At 42.9% G+C, this 15358-nt stretch overlaps 2 protein-coding genes across 4 annotated transcripts in view; one reads left to right on the forward strand and one right to left on the reverse strand.

Moving 5' to 3' along the window:
* LOC107218896 (RNA-binding protein Musashi homolog 2) overlaps nucleotides 1-11619 on the reverse strand; it is a 137245-nt gene extending 125626 nt beyond the window's left edge. The window contains exons 1-2 of one of the 3 annotated variants that reach the window (XM_046742568.1): nucleotides 6390-7149; nucleotides 5969-6114 (exon numbers count right to left, since the gene is read on the reverse strand). In XM_046742568.1, coding sequence (XP_046598524.1) covers nucleotide 5969 — 1 coding nt within the window. In that variant the 5' untranslated portion in view covers nucleotides 5970-6114; nucleotides 6390-7149. Of the gene's footprint in view, nucleotides 1-5968; nucleotides 6115-6389; nucleotides 7150-11144 lie in introns of those variants that run through there. The other 2 variants (XM_046742571.1, XM_046742570.1) reach the window with 2 other exon arrangements.
* LOC124294940 overlaps nucleotides 1-15358 on the forward strand; it is an 89210-nt gene that overhangs the window by 44889 nt on the left and 28963 nt on the right. The window contains exon 2 of the mRNA XM_046742574.1: nucleotides 14784-14944. Within this exon, the coding sequence (XP_046598530.1) occupies nucleotides 14784-14944 (161 nt within the window). The remainder of the gene's footprint in view (nucleotides 1-14783; nucleotides 14945-15358) is intronic.

The raw sequence follows: 15358 nt of genomic DNA on the forward strand, positions 1-15358 counted from the left end.
AAACTTTTAATTTCCAAACAATTTTTACGAGTAAGAAAATTGATTTTTAATCGGAAGTTTCGTTCGTGCTACGTTACACAGTTTTTGCTTTTTTCTTTTTGTCACTCGAAACTGCAAAAATACTGACCCCTGTGACACGACCGGCAAATTCCAGATATAGCTGATTGAATTATCGTGAAGCTGCACAAGTTCGTGCCTTCTTTTTTGCGATAAGCTCTGCATGATCGAGCAACGAAACGTTTGTTCCAATTACTCGTTCCACGCGATTTCGGATCGCGAATGTCTGTAATAGCTAATATCGTGTTTTCGACCGTCAAATATTCCGGCTTCCAGTGTATACTCAATTATGTTAGTAAGAATTCAGAAACCGTTGAAATATGAATTTTTTAATTCAATGGACGCAATCATTGATTGTATTACAGATACATACATACACGAATACACTCGCATATTATGAAATCAGGCGCGCATTCAGTGAACACCGCTTTATGGGTTTTCGATAAATTCAGTCGCTATGACTTGGCCAGCTTTTGCATCTCTATATAATCCACCGTCGTGTGCTGCACATGTTTGCGCGCATCGATACAGGCGGAGCAACCGGCACCGGATGCATTTGCATATGTATATTAAGCATGTATATATATATATATATATATATGTTTACATATACTTCGATAGATACCCAGGCCAACATCTCGATCTCGAATCTCCGATTCGGATTATATACGTGTTACAGTTTCTCTCTTGGAACATATTATTTTTGATCAAAGAATTGAAAATTTGACGTTAAAGAATCGGCATGATATAAACATTCCCGAATAACGAATCAATCGCTGTACGTATATATCGTTGCGAAAAACAGCGACGTTTATCTTATTCAATTAGCGCGCGTATATCGCTCGAGCTTTAGCAACAGCAGCTTTTTACCCTTTGATCTAATAAAGCGCTTTTCCCAGTAGAGCCAGATCTCTCTATCCCTCTCTCTCTTTCTCTATCCGGTTTGGATGCGATCCTCGATCGCTCGTCTGTCCGGGAGTATCGGGACCAGCTTTTGCGTTGATCATAAAAAAATGAGGATAAAAAAATAAAAAACAATCGCGCGGTCTCTCGGTGAGAAAATAAACCGTTTCACCTCTCACTTGCATTGTATACATCGAGCCGTACGGTATGCATGTGTATTCGATGCTTTTAACCGTACGATTAACTTTATCCGGTCGCAGAAAAGGACGGAATGTTGCAAACGAAAGGATTTGTTTCTTCCAAAGTTTTTCTCTCCAGAAATACCAAATTATCGAATTTTCACAGTGAAAATGATCAGAACACAGAACATCCATGTACGGAAGATTGAAAGTATTATAGGTCAAAGTATAGAAAGATAAAACATGAAAAGGTTAAAACATAAAACGGTAAAATCGAGAATCTGTACACGATTCTATGTCATCGAGACGAATACTGACGATCCGATATTTTGGGAATTTATATTCCAACCTTTCTCTTCGTTTTTTTCTCCACACCAAGTATTTCCAAATTTTCAAATTCCAAAAATGAAACGTTCGCTCCTGTAACAGTTTTTCAACATCGTCCCCTTTCATTTTTTAGCTCTTTCCATGTTCTCACCCACACCCAAGAAATGAATATATTTCCTTCTCTCTAAATTTGAATCAGTGAAAAGTCGTCCAATCGACAGTGCGTATGTACCGATTTTCTCCACCGGTATACTCGGGTGTAACCGATTCATATTTAGAGAGTTTTCCCCCGCAAACACTTGACCGGCTGATACGCGTGATGCGCAGGACGTCGCTTTGCGGGAGGAAATCGAGCCGGTTTCAATCACGCGACGGTGGAGCGGAGCTGGATCCGCAGATCCAATCTGCAGATAGGCACGCGGAGCATTGAAGAAGCGGAGTGGATGGCTGGCGACGTTCCGGCTGTGTACGTACCGGCGTTACTACTCGGCCGTATTAAACGCTACATCGCGTATCTCGCAATCAGGTTCCGTTGCGTCTTGTCAGTGACGAGTCTCGCCCTCGATATCTAATTGCGAAGAGAACGGCATCGGCAGAGTTTGATCGTAAAGTCAACGCACCGATCGTACAATTACACAAGTCTGCAAGCAAAGAAGTGCGCAGTTTTTTTTTTTTTGTATCGTTTCTTATAGATTTTTACTCGCCGAAACTTACAAAAATACTCAAAAAATTCAGTCGCGTTAGGTATTTTCTTGAACTCGTGTTTTTAGTTTCGTTTAGAGTGAAAATCCTATTCTTGATTTTAAAAATCCTATGCAAAAGTGGTTTCTTACTTTCATTTAATACGTGTTAGACTGAGACTCAAGAATAAATACAAAAAGGGAAAAACAAAATGAAAAGTGGAAAAACGTGTTTGGAGAGGAAGCAAAGAGAAGAAGAAAAAGTCTTGTAGGCAAAAATAATGAACACGGGATGTGAGGTACGTTTCTTGAAGAAATTGTTGGTTTGATTTTATAAAAAATATTATTCAGTTCATTGTAATGAAACGGTGTTTTATTCATTATTGTTATATTTTTTTATACAAACACCTTGTATTTTGCAAAAATACTATGCGTGATGGAGGGAAATAGAAGTCACTTTTTTCGATTCAGCACACCCGAAAACATATTATTTATAATTTGCAGGCCTGTGTTATACGTTCTGAGATTCGGTCCAATCTATGCTTTTGTTTGTGTTCCGACATGTTCTTGTATCGTTTATGCAGAGTTGATACACTGGACAAACTTCGAACAAACAAATTGTCAAAGATGAAACTTTCTCGTTGCTGGTATCTAGGAAAACGAATTCTATTCTCCTAGTTGTTCAACATCGCGCGCCATGCGTTCTGAATAACGACAAAGGGCCCGTTTTTTTTTTTTCTCGTTGTTTCTTGCACTTGTCCATTTGCGGTCTTTCCAGCGAGCCGCAATGCGGTACACTTGGAGAACGGAACTGCATCCATCCTCCTTTGGCCGAGAGAGAACTGGTTTGGTAAAAATGAAAAACGAGAAGGCTGATGTTGCAACTATTTCCGCCCGTCATCATAGAGCGAAACGCATTAAGTTTCTGAGAAAGGTTGATCGCTGCTGGCGCTGCGCTCTTGTGTCGCTTCTTTGCTTCTTTGCAGCTCAATCCGATGCTCTTTCGCACTCTTGGATGCTGCACTTTAGTACCTACGACTTTCAAAGCACTTTGGTGAAACACTTTGAAAAAAGCCTGCAGTGTAACCTATACGTATATATGTATAACCGAGCTGCTGCCCTCCCACTTGACCTGTCGACGTATTTATAACTTTTAAGAATGAGGCAAAAAGAATGACGAGGGACGGTTAAACGAATAAACGAAACAAAATCGAATGTCTCCAGAAATGTGGGTGATACGTGTATGTTATACCGGGTACACCGTTAACACCAGCGTTTTTTTGGCATTATCCCACATTATTATACATATAGGTATTATTTCGACAGCCTTAATCGTTGCGTAATACCTTAACACAGTTGAACTTGCAGCCAAGCTCTCGCAATGATTATTATCAAAGCGTTTCTCTTGCGCTTCGAGCCGCATGTCACACGTGAAATACTCTTACGATGTACAATCGTTGCTCTTATTTTCTCAAAGTTGCTCCGCTGCAGTTCACGGATCACGTGCCGAGGTGAAGCGATACTGCAAACCCGAACATTACGCTTTTGGGGAAAATTATACGTATACGCAGAGTTGGTCACGATTCGACGATTTCACATAATTACACCGAAACACGCTATTTTTGCACGAATGATAAGGATGCAGATTTATATATCATCCGCGTTTGGAGATTCGTAAATCGTCGTCAATGTTTTTCAATCGAATGATACCGGATTTTAATCTATCGTCAGAGAAGCGAGTTCTGTAAAACTGTTTGGAAACGGGGAGAATAGATAATTCCAAACAAAATTCATCCTGTGACAAAATTTCCTCTTTCTTGCCGATGTCTGTCCCAGCTTTTTCATTTAGTTTTTCATTTTTTACCATCTATTTAATTAAGTTGAAAAATCTCACAACGATAAAAACGAGCGTGAGTTATTTGGCTGAAAAACAGTAGCTTTTTATCAACGGATTAAAATCTATGCTGCCTGACTCATTTCGTTAATCCAGAATGAAATATGGGGGTGTTTCTTGATGAAATAATTACAGAGTACAAAAATCGCCTCGGTATAATATTTTTTCTAAATTTGCACGAAGCTAGCATCAGCAGCGCACGAACTCGGGTTGCCCTAAAGACTGGATTCCGGCCTGAAAAGGTCAACGACTGCGATCACCCCGGATAAGCTAATTTTACATTAAGATTAGGTATGGATCACCGACGGTGTGTTTACGTACAGCCAAACGTACAAGGCATTAGTCGGTAGGATCGTTTTGTCCCCGGTTAAAAATCCCCCTCGATTTTCTCTCGCGAGAAAATTCGCCGCAACGCGAACCTAGAATCGTTTAAATAGAACAATGCGAATAAAATATTGATCGGCGATCGATAAGCACGCGTTTCAGCTCCCTGTTACGTAGGAATAGAAGGCACGCGGAAACGAGTCTAGGTGTCATGCCCTGCTTGGTTATTTCAAATCATTGCGCATAGAATTTCTGAAACGGCACTGGAGCAGATGTCATTATCTAAATTTGTCCGAGCGTGCGTTAATCTCGTTTTGACTCGTTGGCAATCTACCGTTTATACCGGCTTTTATTTATAACCGTACATCCGCCCTTTGATCATCCCGGTAATGTATCGGTACCCGGGTTATATATTAATTCAAAACTCACCGACTGTCACGCAGGAAGTTCCCGACGTCGTTCGCAATTACAACGTGCGCTCGGAAAATTTTTCGGCCTTTCGTAACATTCCTTTTCGAAATTGTGCAAAATTATGCTATCGTTTGATAAAACAAACAAACGATACGTTAAATCTCTAATTATTCGCTGATTCTCTCTGAAACCGCGGGGTGAATTCCGCTCGGGTTCACGGAGGTCGCGAGGCCGAGATTCCGTCTTGGTGCTTAGGATTTCCGGTGCATATCAGCCGTTCCCTCCGACCGTTTCTCGCACCCCTCACCTCCTCACCTCCTCACCTCAAGCGGCTGCTCGCCTAATGCCCCTGGGAAATTGCGAGAGACGTTGTTGTTTCCTTTACGATTAAGCCTGGCTCCGGTGTGTTCAACGTCGTTCTTTCACTTTTTCTCTCTCTCTCTCTCTCTCTCTCTCTCTCTCTCTCTCTCTCTCTCTCTCTTTCTCTATTTCTGCCTACGCAGGAATGACAAAGCGAAAAATTGTTTCAAGCCCGTTCGATTCGCAATCGTATCGCGTATCGCTTCGTCCTTGATTAATAGGACAGGAATTATGTTCCAAGGCTTAACCGCCAACGCGATTCTTCAAACAAGTATATCAGGTGGTTTTCCATAGTCGTTTCTCCCCTTATTTCTGTACGGTAACTTCCGATATTTTATCGAGGGATTAAGAGTTACGCGTCAATGTATCCAACGATCGCGGTGAAGAATAATTTACGGTAACCTACGTTTCTTCCTACTCATGGAAATAATTCGAGGATAACGATGAGAAATAAAAATAAAACAAACTGTAATCCAAATCACGCCTGCTGCTGAAATTAAAAGACAAAACGATAATCTTTCAAAATCAATCACGCCTGTCGATCCGCTCAACGATTATTAATAGAAATAACAAGTAAATTCGTATCTTTGATCAAACCTTAATTCGCCCTTGCAACATCGAGTAGGTAATCGATTCTCGAACTGCAGCGGCAGTGATTCAAAATCGTAACGACATATACACACGTTTAATTACTCTCTCTCTCTCTCTCTCTCTCTCTCTCTCATTCGTTCCAAATCTTTCACTCGAGTTTCTCCACAACCCTCCATTTTTTCTCTTTTCTTTTTGTTAAATGTATCATGTCAGACGTTACAAAGAAGAGGTGAATCTCTCACTTCTTTATATTGCGTGTACGGTTTAGCGTCTGGCCTACAGCTGGTTGCCGCTACTGCTGCTCTGAGGCCGTAGGTGCGTTGCTGCTACTACCGCTACCGCTGGTGTTTCACTGCTGCCGGTTGCCTTGTGCCTGGGCTTCTGCTCCCTGAACACACGATGCGAGAGCCGTGACAGCGTGACAGTTCGCACAGGTGGTTCACTTCGATTCAATTTCTTTTCATTTTTTCTTTCCCTCTCTCTCTCTCTCTCTCTATCTCCTTTTATTTTACGCTTCTTCCCTCCCTCTCCCCTCTCTAAAACTTTTCCCCCTACCCCGTTTCTAGGGTATATTCCCCCTCCCCTATGTTTTTTTTTTGTTTTTCTTTTTTTTCTTTCTGTCAATCAAATTCAATATATTTATATTTTCTTATATATACTCACGTCAATTATACACCCGGTGGATAAATTCAATTCTTCTGCACACACGTTTTAAAAATTTGGGTCAACGCTGTTATTATTTCTATCATTATTATTATTATTATTGTTATTGTTGTTGTTGTTGTTATTTTTATCTGTATATAACTCTGTTTTATTATTATTATTATACAACTTTTTAAAATCACCCCTCGTTCATGATCGTTAATAATCGCCCTCCTTCTCGCTATATAAATACAATATCGGACGCGTTCGTTCTTTTTTCTTTTTTTTAAATTTGTTTTATTTTTGTTTCAAACACTCAAACTATACGTAAACACGATGCCACGTACAATATAAGCTTGTGATATATTATAGGTATACTAACAATACCTGCACACAAATTTTTGTTAATTCAATATCGTGTATTTATTATGTTGGTTGATTCGTTTTTCAATTGATCAACAAACGATTGATATTCATTGTTGCTGCTATAATTATTACCATCGTCATTATCGATATCGTTATTACTATTATTATTATTATTATTATTATTAATATTATTATTATTATAACTGTATTCGTAGGTTGAAATTTATTATCTCAATGGGAAATACAAGATAAATCGAAATAATCTCCGCGCAAATTGTTTCTCTAAACAATTAACAATTCACTGCACATTTATGTATATTCATAATTCGCACGCCCGTTTTCCAATCACCCGCTGCAGGTGGCACGCGTCGAATTTCTCGTCGAAGGGGTGGTTCACCCGTTGTCTACGACGATCGGCTTAGGACTGAGCGCGGTTACCTCGCGTCCCGCGCCTCTCCCCTCGCCCTCTTCCCTCCTCCGCGGTTTTCTCTCCTCCACCTCCACCTCCACCTCCACCCCCGCTCTCCTCTCCTCGCCACTCCTCTCCACCCCCTCTCCCCCACGTTTTGCCGTAGCGTCGCGACGCATGCGCTTGTGCAGTTCGCAGCGGCGCCCGTTACTCCGAACGCCTTCGACGCGGAGGCCGCCGGCATATCCACGGATTCCGGGAGCCCTCCTCCTCCTTCTCCTTCTCCTCCTTCTCCCCTTCCTCCCTCCTCCTACTACTCCTTCTCCTCCGCCTCTTCTATAATGCGCCGGCGGCGGGGCGAAATATCGGCGTATTTATAGACGACGAGGATTATTAACGACGATTTCCACTAAATATGCGATTCCGGACGAAGCGGTGGCGGGGAAAGCAGGGCACAGATTTTGCTACCGATGCGCCTCACCGGCTAGAATGATACATACTCCAATTTGTTTTCCTCGTTTTCCTTTTTTTTCGTTCATTCGGATCTCTACATTTTTATTCGTCGACTATTTCGTTAGCTTTATTTTATTCGAGACATCAGTTTCATTGATATCTTCTATCATTTTTATTTTTATTTTTTTTTTTGCACAATTTAACAACGACCGAGAACCGCAGGCCGCAATCGAAGTATTGTTCTATGCATTATAGTAACGTGGATTAATTAAGGGTGCACGCAGCGAGTGCAGATTATTATGCACCGAAGCAGCTAATCTCGTACAATTGTTTCGGAAGAACAATACGCGTGGTTGTAATTGTGATTCTGGAATCGATAAAAATTCTATGTCGTTTTGCTACCACCCGTCCGCACGTCCATCGATTTACAAAATTTCACTCGTTACGCACAGATAACTTTCAATGTTCACGTGTGAAAATGTATCATGCACCACCGATAACAACGAGAATGCAAAAAATGAAAAATGTAGACTGCGTGATGCAGGCCATTATTATTATTATTATTATTATAATTATTATTATAAACTGTTTAATCGGCAAATCTTGCCCGCGGAAGTTTGCGCTACACACATATACCTGTCGCCGTCTAGAGGTTTCTCAATCTCTGTGCGGGATAAGGAGAAGCCTGCAGGCGGCGTCCCGCACCTGCCGCGATGTACCGGAATACAAGAAAGATCCCAGATCCCGGTGCACTCGGTGCGCTTCGGTATCCACTATTAATGTCTGAATTCAACGACGGCACCTGCAACGAACGGCAAGCCGCATTGAATAGGTATATATACCCACGCACTCGACGGTGCACCTACAAACCCCATGCAGCGTGCGGAAACTTTCCGCGTCGTCGTTAAAAGATTCAGTCTAACCGGAGAAAAGTTTGAGCTGCCGAGCAAGTTCTTTGGCGGAGCTACGTGTTCGTGGCTTCCGATCCTTCGTCTTTATTTATTTATTTTTTTTCGAGGGTTTATCAATCGTATTAGAAGATTTGCCCCGATTTCGTCGACGCACCGCTGCATGTAAATCAGACGGCGAGGAGATGCGAATTGTACGTTGCATAATTGTGGAATTATAGAACGAGAATTCCGATTCAAAGTTCGAGGCTTGCATCCGAAGGTCGAGAGTTTTGAGCGGCCGCCAGGCGTCTGCAGCTTTTGCATTGTGAGGGAAATATACAAGCTCGTTATCGCGACGAGCTTCGCCTTAACGACGCGAATCGTACAAAAGTGATGTACGGTTATTTACCTTTTTTTTTTTTTTGTTACTCACGTTTTCGGCAAAACAGCGGAACGAAAGGAGTGTACTTACGCCGTATTTAATCTACACGCGGGATGTAACTTCACTCGCGTTTTTCACATTGTTAGTACCAGATATTTTCGTCCTTTCGGCCATTAACCGAATAAGGGTAAAAATGTTTGTACGTTATACGTACGCGTTCGGGTGTCGAAACGCAACTTCTGGGTTATGGGACACAATCAACACCCGTATATCTTGCTGCACCTAAAGGGACTTTTCCTCGCCCCAAACACGTTACGCCGTCGGACCGTAGTTCGTTCCCAAGTGGACAAAAACTGGTTACGGGTTTGGCCGTGTAAGCCGCGAGCCGTACACCATTCGGCTACCGCGGTAAAACCATTGTGAGTTACCTTTGACCCGGGTGGTTTTACCCCGTAGAGTTTTGGCTTCATTTTCCTCCAACTTTTTATCAACGGTCGCCATGGGCGGAAAAAGGGACCCGGTATTATTCGGTATATGACGCGCTTCGCGGCTTTTGAATATTATTTTTATGCTTAATTAATGGGGGGTATCATCCAGTTCGATATTCATCCATACCGCATACTTTGTATTTGTTCTCTGTGTCGAAATCCGAAATTGATTGATAATTGTAACGAAATCGACTGTGTGAGAAAATCGCGTTGAAGTTAGTAAAGTTATTGTAAACGATTCGTGTTGGGAAAAATCGTTATTTCGCATATTTTTAACTGTCTGAAATTCAGTAAGCCGCGTAATAAAGCAAGACATGCTCATATTTAAAAAATTCAGCTTCTTCAGTCATTCGAAAATTCGAAAACAGTGGTTTATGTTTTGTCCAATCATTCGTCACGAGACGTTACTAACTTCAACCTCGTGTGAGAAAAGAATTTGCATCGACTGTACGAATTATGAACGAGTCATCTGGCGATTGATGTAAAACGCGTGCGCGTGTTTTTATTCGCGACAATTAGAGGAATTCGCTAGAACCTTACACCGCAGCTACAATACGTAGTTTTTTATTCATGGAAAAATGCTGGTTGAACTCGAATCGACTAGTGAATTTTAACAAGAGTTTGGAAGAAGTGAAGCTATTTCGAATAACATATTTGTCAATACCGCGTTCAATCTCTTTACACAAAAAACGGAAAATCCGTATTGAAAAACGGGGAAAGAGGCTCGAACTAATCAGAATTCAAGTCGAGCGTTCCCTTCGAATCCTGCAGGCAGCCGCAGCTGCACGACAGCACCGCGTTGGTTCCAGAATTAGAAAATCGAACCAGTTTACGGTATTTTAGCCGAAGTTGTCCTAGGCCTCGGTGACTGGAGCCCGAGGCGAGCGGCGCGGCGGAGAAGCATCTTTCATTCCGTGCTTTTTTATTCCACATCTCGTCGTCTTAATTTTCCAACGGCAGCGGCGTTCCTCGACGATGTTTTGTCTGCGTTGAAAACAGAGCCCGAAACCGAAATACGAGACAACCTCTGTCTCCCTTGGGAGCGGTTTCATTAATTAGACCGGCGCAAATACGACCCGCCAAATTACGCCGACTGATAGTCTAACAATAAACCAGTTCAAAGCTACTCTCTCACCTCGGAGTTTGCCGAGCTTTCGATCCAAGCTCCAAGATCATCGAAAGCTTCACCATTTCCTGAAACTCTTGTAGTCATACCAATGATACGAATATGAGATGCTCCGAAGCGGCAGGTGTCTTAACACCGAATTACATACCTCGTACCGCTGCGCCTGTAATCTCTTACGGTTTAAGTTTACCGTCTCTCAATACTGAACGTTTGTGGCGAAGAGAAAAAGCTTCGCTGAAAATTCCCGGGTAGAATTGTACACCCGGTAGTTGTATGAAACAAGCTTTGTACACGTGTTTCGGATGTCCGATGTCACGGCGTTCCTTCTATTACACGAATGTACGTATCTCGTTACTCCCTCTGTCACATTCTTCATCTGACCAACGATAAGAAATGGCACGCAAGCCAACAACAAACAACTGCTTTTCACCACATTGGAATTTTGATTTTCATCAAAATGCACGGTTACGTTCTGGCAGAATTTTGCAAACTTCTCCTGTATATTATCGATTTCCGGAAGTGTATATTGAACAGAATTTCCGACGTCGGCAACGCGCGCGTCTCAGAAACGGAGATTAACAAACTTTCGCTTCCTTGATTCGACCACCCACTTGATGATTCTCGCTCATTCTAGCGAACAATAGTAAGTATAACATACTCACACTTGCCTGCGGACAATGAGCGTATCCCACGCGATTCTTCATAGTTTACAAGTCTGCAGAGCTGAGAACTGGGTCGGTATTTGTCTTATTTTCTCTCCGGAACGCGATCGCGGTATTCAATAAACACTCCCGAGGTCACCTTTCGTCATTCGCAACATCATTCGCTTAAACTGAATTAACGAGACGCGCAACATTTAGTCACTCTCGATACACTTTCAGACGGGGCGAAAGAAGTTAACGAGCCGAACTAAAACCAATCACCGACGCACCCGCAAGACGAGCTTTGTTTCTCGAAAGATCCGATTGCGCTTGGGATCATCGAATGACTGACGAGTATACCACACCGCACCATAACGATCAGTAAATGGCACCTCACGGAATACGAATCGAGCCCGACAAACAGCGAAAACAAAGCACCGTACACAAGACACAGAGACTCGGAGCCATTGACACTCGACGTGAGCAGCCTGATCGACGCACGCGATCTAGCGCTTAGATCTCGATCCAGTAGTCGTGTCCAGTCTCCAATTCCTCGACGATTGACCCACCATTCGAAACACGTCGCTCGAGGCGCCCACCAGGTCCTCCTTTCTCGTCTGCCTGTGTAAGGTATGCATAATACAATCATACATTGTGTGTGTGTGTGTGTAAAATATTCCGTTTGCTTTGGTGCTCATTTTGGGAATGCCCGATATCGGCTCTGGAGAACGGGACGCGATGTCGAAATGCTGACTGTTTTTAGTATCGGTAAACGGAGCAAAAATGAATGAATTAGTGATAAGTTTCGAGTGGAACTAGTGTAATAAATGTTTCGCTTTGATTTTTACCATTCGCGTATGTTATTGTTGAGGAAGTAAACTTCCAACGTGAGAAGAGAAAAGAGACGAACCTTGGCTTGAGGATACGGACATTGTCCGTTAGTGTTGTGGCTGATATCTATTGATATATGATATCTATTATATATATACATAGTCGCAGTGTAAAATTAATTTACATATTTACGTGTAATTTGATTCGAGCTTAATCAGTCGAACAAGATGATGCAGTGTCGCGATGCATGCCGAATAATTTGATGGTGATACTTATTATCGATACTCATTGCGTCAATTTTACTAAATTGTGTACCTAACATTATAAGCGCGGCGGGTAAAGCAAGGAGGAAAAAAAGAACGAAGGAAAAAGGAATAAATTCGGGCGTTCGGCGAATCAATGGGCGAAAAGGGATCCAATAAGCGTCGAATTTAAAATTCTGTACCATACTGGTGTTCCCTGGTGTAGTAGTTTCACGGGTGCGTAGAACGGGGAACAAAATAACATCGCCGTAATTCACCCGGTTAGTCGGTCTGTTTATCCGAATGAGAAATAAGCAGGTTATTATTCACCGTTCCTAACCTTCGTTATTCGACGCGTCATATGCCACGTTGTGACGAGAAGAAATAAGAATGAAAATAGGGTACGAAAGACTTTATTTGGCATGCGGCTTCGTTTCACGTCGCGACGAGTATTTTCACGCACGATTCAACTGTGACTCAAATGTCCGTCCGTTAGCTTTGACAAACGAATATTGACGCATGAGTATTTTCGGTCTAAGAAATATAATTCACACGCGTAATGCTTGAGGTACGTCGTATGACAACCCGTCGATCGAACACGATTCACCCGGTTTACATAACTGTAAGATTTGCAAATTTTATGGCATTGCATAATTAAGTTGCCTAGCTCGCGGCGAACGAAAAGAAGTACAAAAAGAAGACAGACTACCGAAACGAAAAGGAAAATAACGTTATCGGGTCGAGAATTCCGGTTGGACGAGATGATTGAACGGCAACGGTAAAAATTTGGGAACCTGCGTATCGCACTCACACTGCTCTGAAAGTGTGTATTATCGATAAACTGAGGGTTGGGACGAATTCAATCCATGCAAATATCGACAGCATCGGTTTAATCTTGATAACAAACCCGTACATCCGCAGGTCGATAAAGTATGTATACAACATTGATCAGTGTCGTACAACTCGATAGAATACGCGAAGCTCCTTGCAAATTCTGTTATCACGCGTACCAAAGTTCAAGCTACGATTTGTAATTTTGCAAGTTTTCTTTCTTGATTAAAAATGTCAAAAACAAGGAAACGCCGAAACTCCAAATGCCAGTTTCACGGTTCTTCCACCGCGAGTAAAACTTCGCACGACGAATGTCTGCGTTTGTCCGTTATTCGCATACCTTTCTCGAACGATCCAAAAAATGACTCTGTTCCCGCACGTCAGTGATTGCACACTCGACGCGAGACGCGTGTGTGTTTTTGGCACGTTAATTAGTGATAAAATTGACCCCTCTCGCTCCACGACTTATTAATAACCCGTGATCCAGCGCCTGATCTTCAACTCAGCAATTAAGCTCGGTCCATCCGAATATAAAAAGCGGTTGTTGAACAGAAGGTCGAGGATCCGAGTTGCGAGTAGGAAGTTAAACAGAGTGCCTAGACATGGTTGACCGCTAAACCACGCTGCTGATCATTGACCGAGAGCTGAGGTTTCTCCGAGTCCATGTGCGGTCCGGATTACAACCGTGCCCGAATAACTCCCGTGGATTGTGTCCACCGCAATGACGCATAGCCGGCAGACAGCGTGGATACAATAAAGACGAGTCGTCGGTTCATTCGCACCTCGAGATGGCCTCCGTCATCTAGCGTGTATGTAATACGTATACGTCGTCAATATTCACAATGAAATGCTGTGCCTACGCCTGGCTCTTGGAGCCTTTTGAATTATGGATTCATCCGGCGATGCCGCTCCGCTATGTACTTACGTGCTCACGTGTGCTCAGCTCGGAGGCCATCGAGGACGGTTTCGCTTTTTATCCCAGGTCAGTTGGCCGGCTGCTTGATACCGCTAATCGCGTGAACCTTGGCTCCGAATCCGTCCTTCTTCCTCATTCACTTTCAATGTTACGAGGCACTTTCCCCTGGGGAATTTCAAGAAGCTTCAGTCCGTACACCGCGTTTTTGCATATTGTTATTATCGTCACCATTGGTATTATACTACCACGTACCCATTACCACTGTTGTCAAAAGGTTATATTTCTTGCCACGATGGTCAAACGAATTCCAAGCGACGACTCTCGGAAGTTGGCGATGGATTATTTACCGATTTAAGAATTCCTCCGGATGTTCTCTCACATGGCAATATTGTGAAAACAATATTTGGGGAACGTCGTGATCCGGGATATTCTTTCGTTTTATGCGCTCCCCGCGATCCCCTGACGCTCAGTATGCCCCGTTTCAATCTGTCGTCACCCACCGTCCGGGGTGCCGGTTCTCTTGGAAATTCAATTGCCTGCTAACGAATAGAGATCGAGGCATCAATTTTAAATGCGAATTTTTACAATGATCTAAATATCAGCACCACCTGAGCCTAGTCGTGTTTCACGCTCGGAATGTAGAATTACGATGCGCAAAATAATCCGATCACGACCGTCAAATGACCGAAGATTCCATTTTTGAACACCGTTAGTGAGAACGATTCAAATCCGACTCTAAATATTTCGCGGAGAGCTTTTTTAGCCGCGATGTTCCGCTGATCAATCACACTGCGGTAATGATGTTTTATTGGATACTTTGAGTGAATTTTCTAATTACAGATTTCCATCAGTCACCAAGTTCTTCATCAAAGAGGTTCCGATTCCAATGTACCGAGTCTCTCGTGACCTTCGTTCAAAATACCTTTTGATTCTGGATTCTGTGGCCACCTTCACATGCATGAAAAAACAGGAAGGGAGGAGGAACGGCTCTTGCAATCCGGGTAAATATATCAGTAATCCTTTATCCTTCTCTTTTCTCGGACCTGCAATTAGTTGACCAAGCGTCCCCGGATCCAGGAATCGAGGGCGCTGATAATTGGACCTTTTCATGTCGGAGGACTCGGAGGCCTCCCTGAACCCGGAATCCCTGCTCCAGAGAGGCGGCAAGGCTTTTGCGCGGTGACACCGGATTCGCCCGGAGCAGATAGATCATTAGTTTTTGATCGGAGAGGCAGCGAAAGAACGGGCCGAGGCTCGAGAGGCCAAAAAGTGTTTCGTCGAGCCTTTGCGACCCAGAAAACGCGCGGCTGTGCAGTCGGACTGTAAAATACGTGCTTGAAAAGGATATGCAGACCCAGAGGCATGGCATGCATTAAAATATCGGGTTATTATTAGGGAACATCATAATTCACCGA

Source organism: Neodiprion lecontei, chromosome 6, assembly GCF_021901455.1.
Source record: "Neodiprion lecontei isolate iyNeoLeco1 chromosome 6, iyNeoLeco1.1, whole genome shotgun sequence".
Classification (NCBI taxonomy): domain Eukaryota; kingdom Metazoa; phylum Arthropoda; class Insecta; order Hymenoptera; family Diprionidae; genus Neodiprion; species Neodiprion lecontei.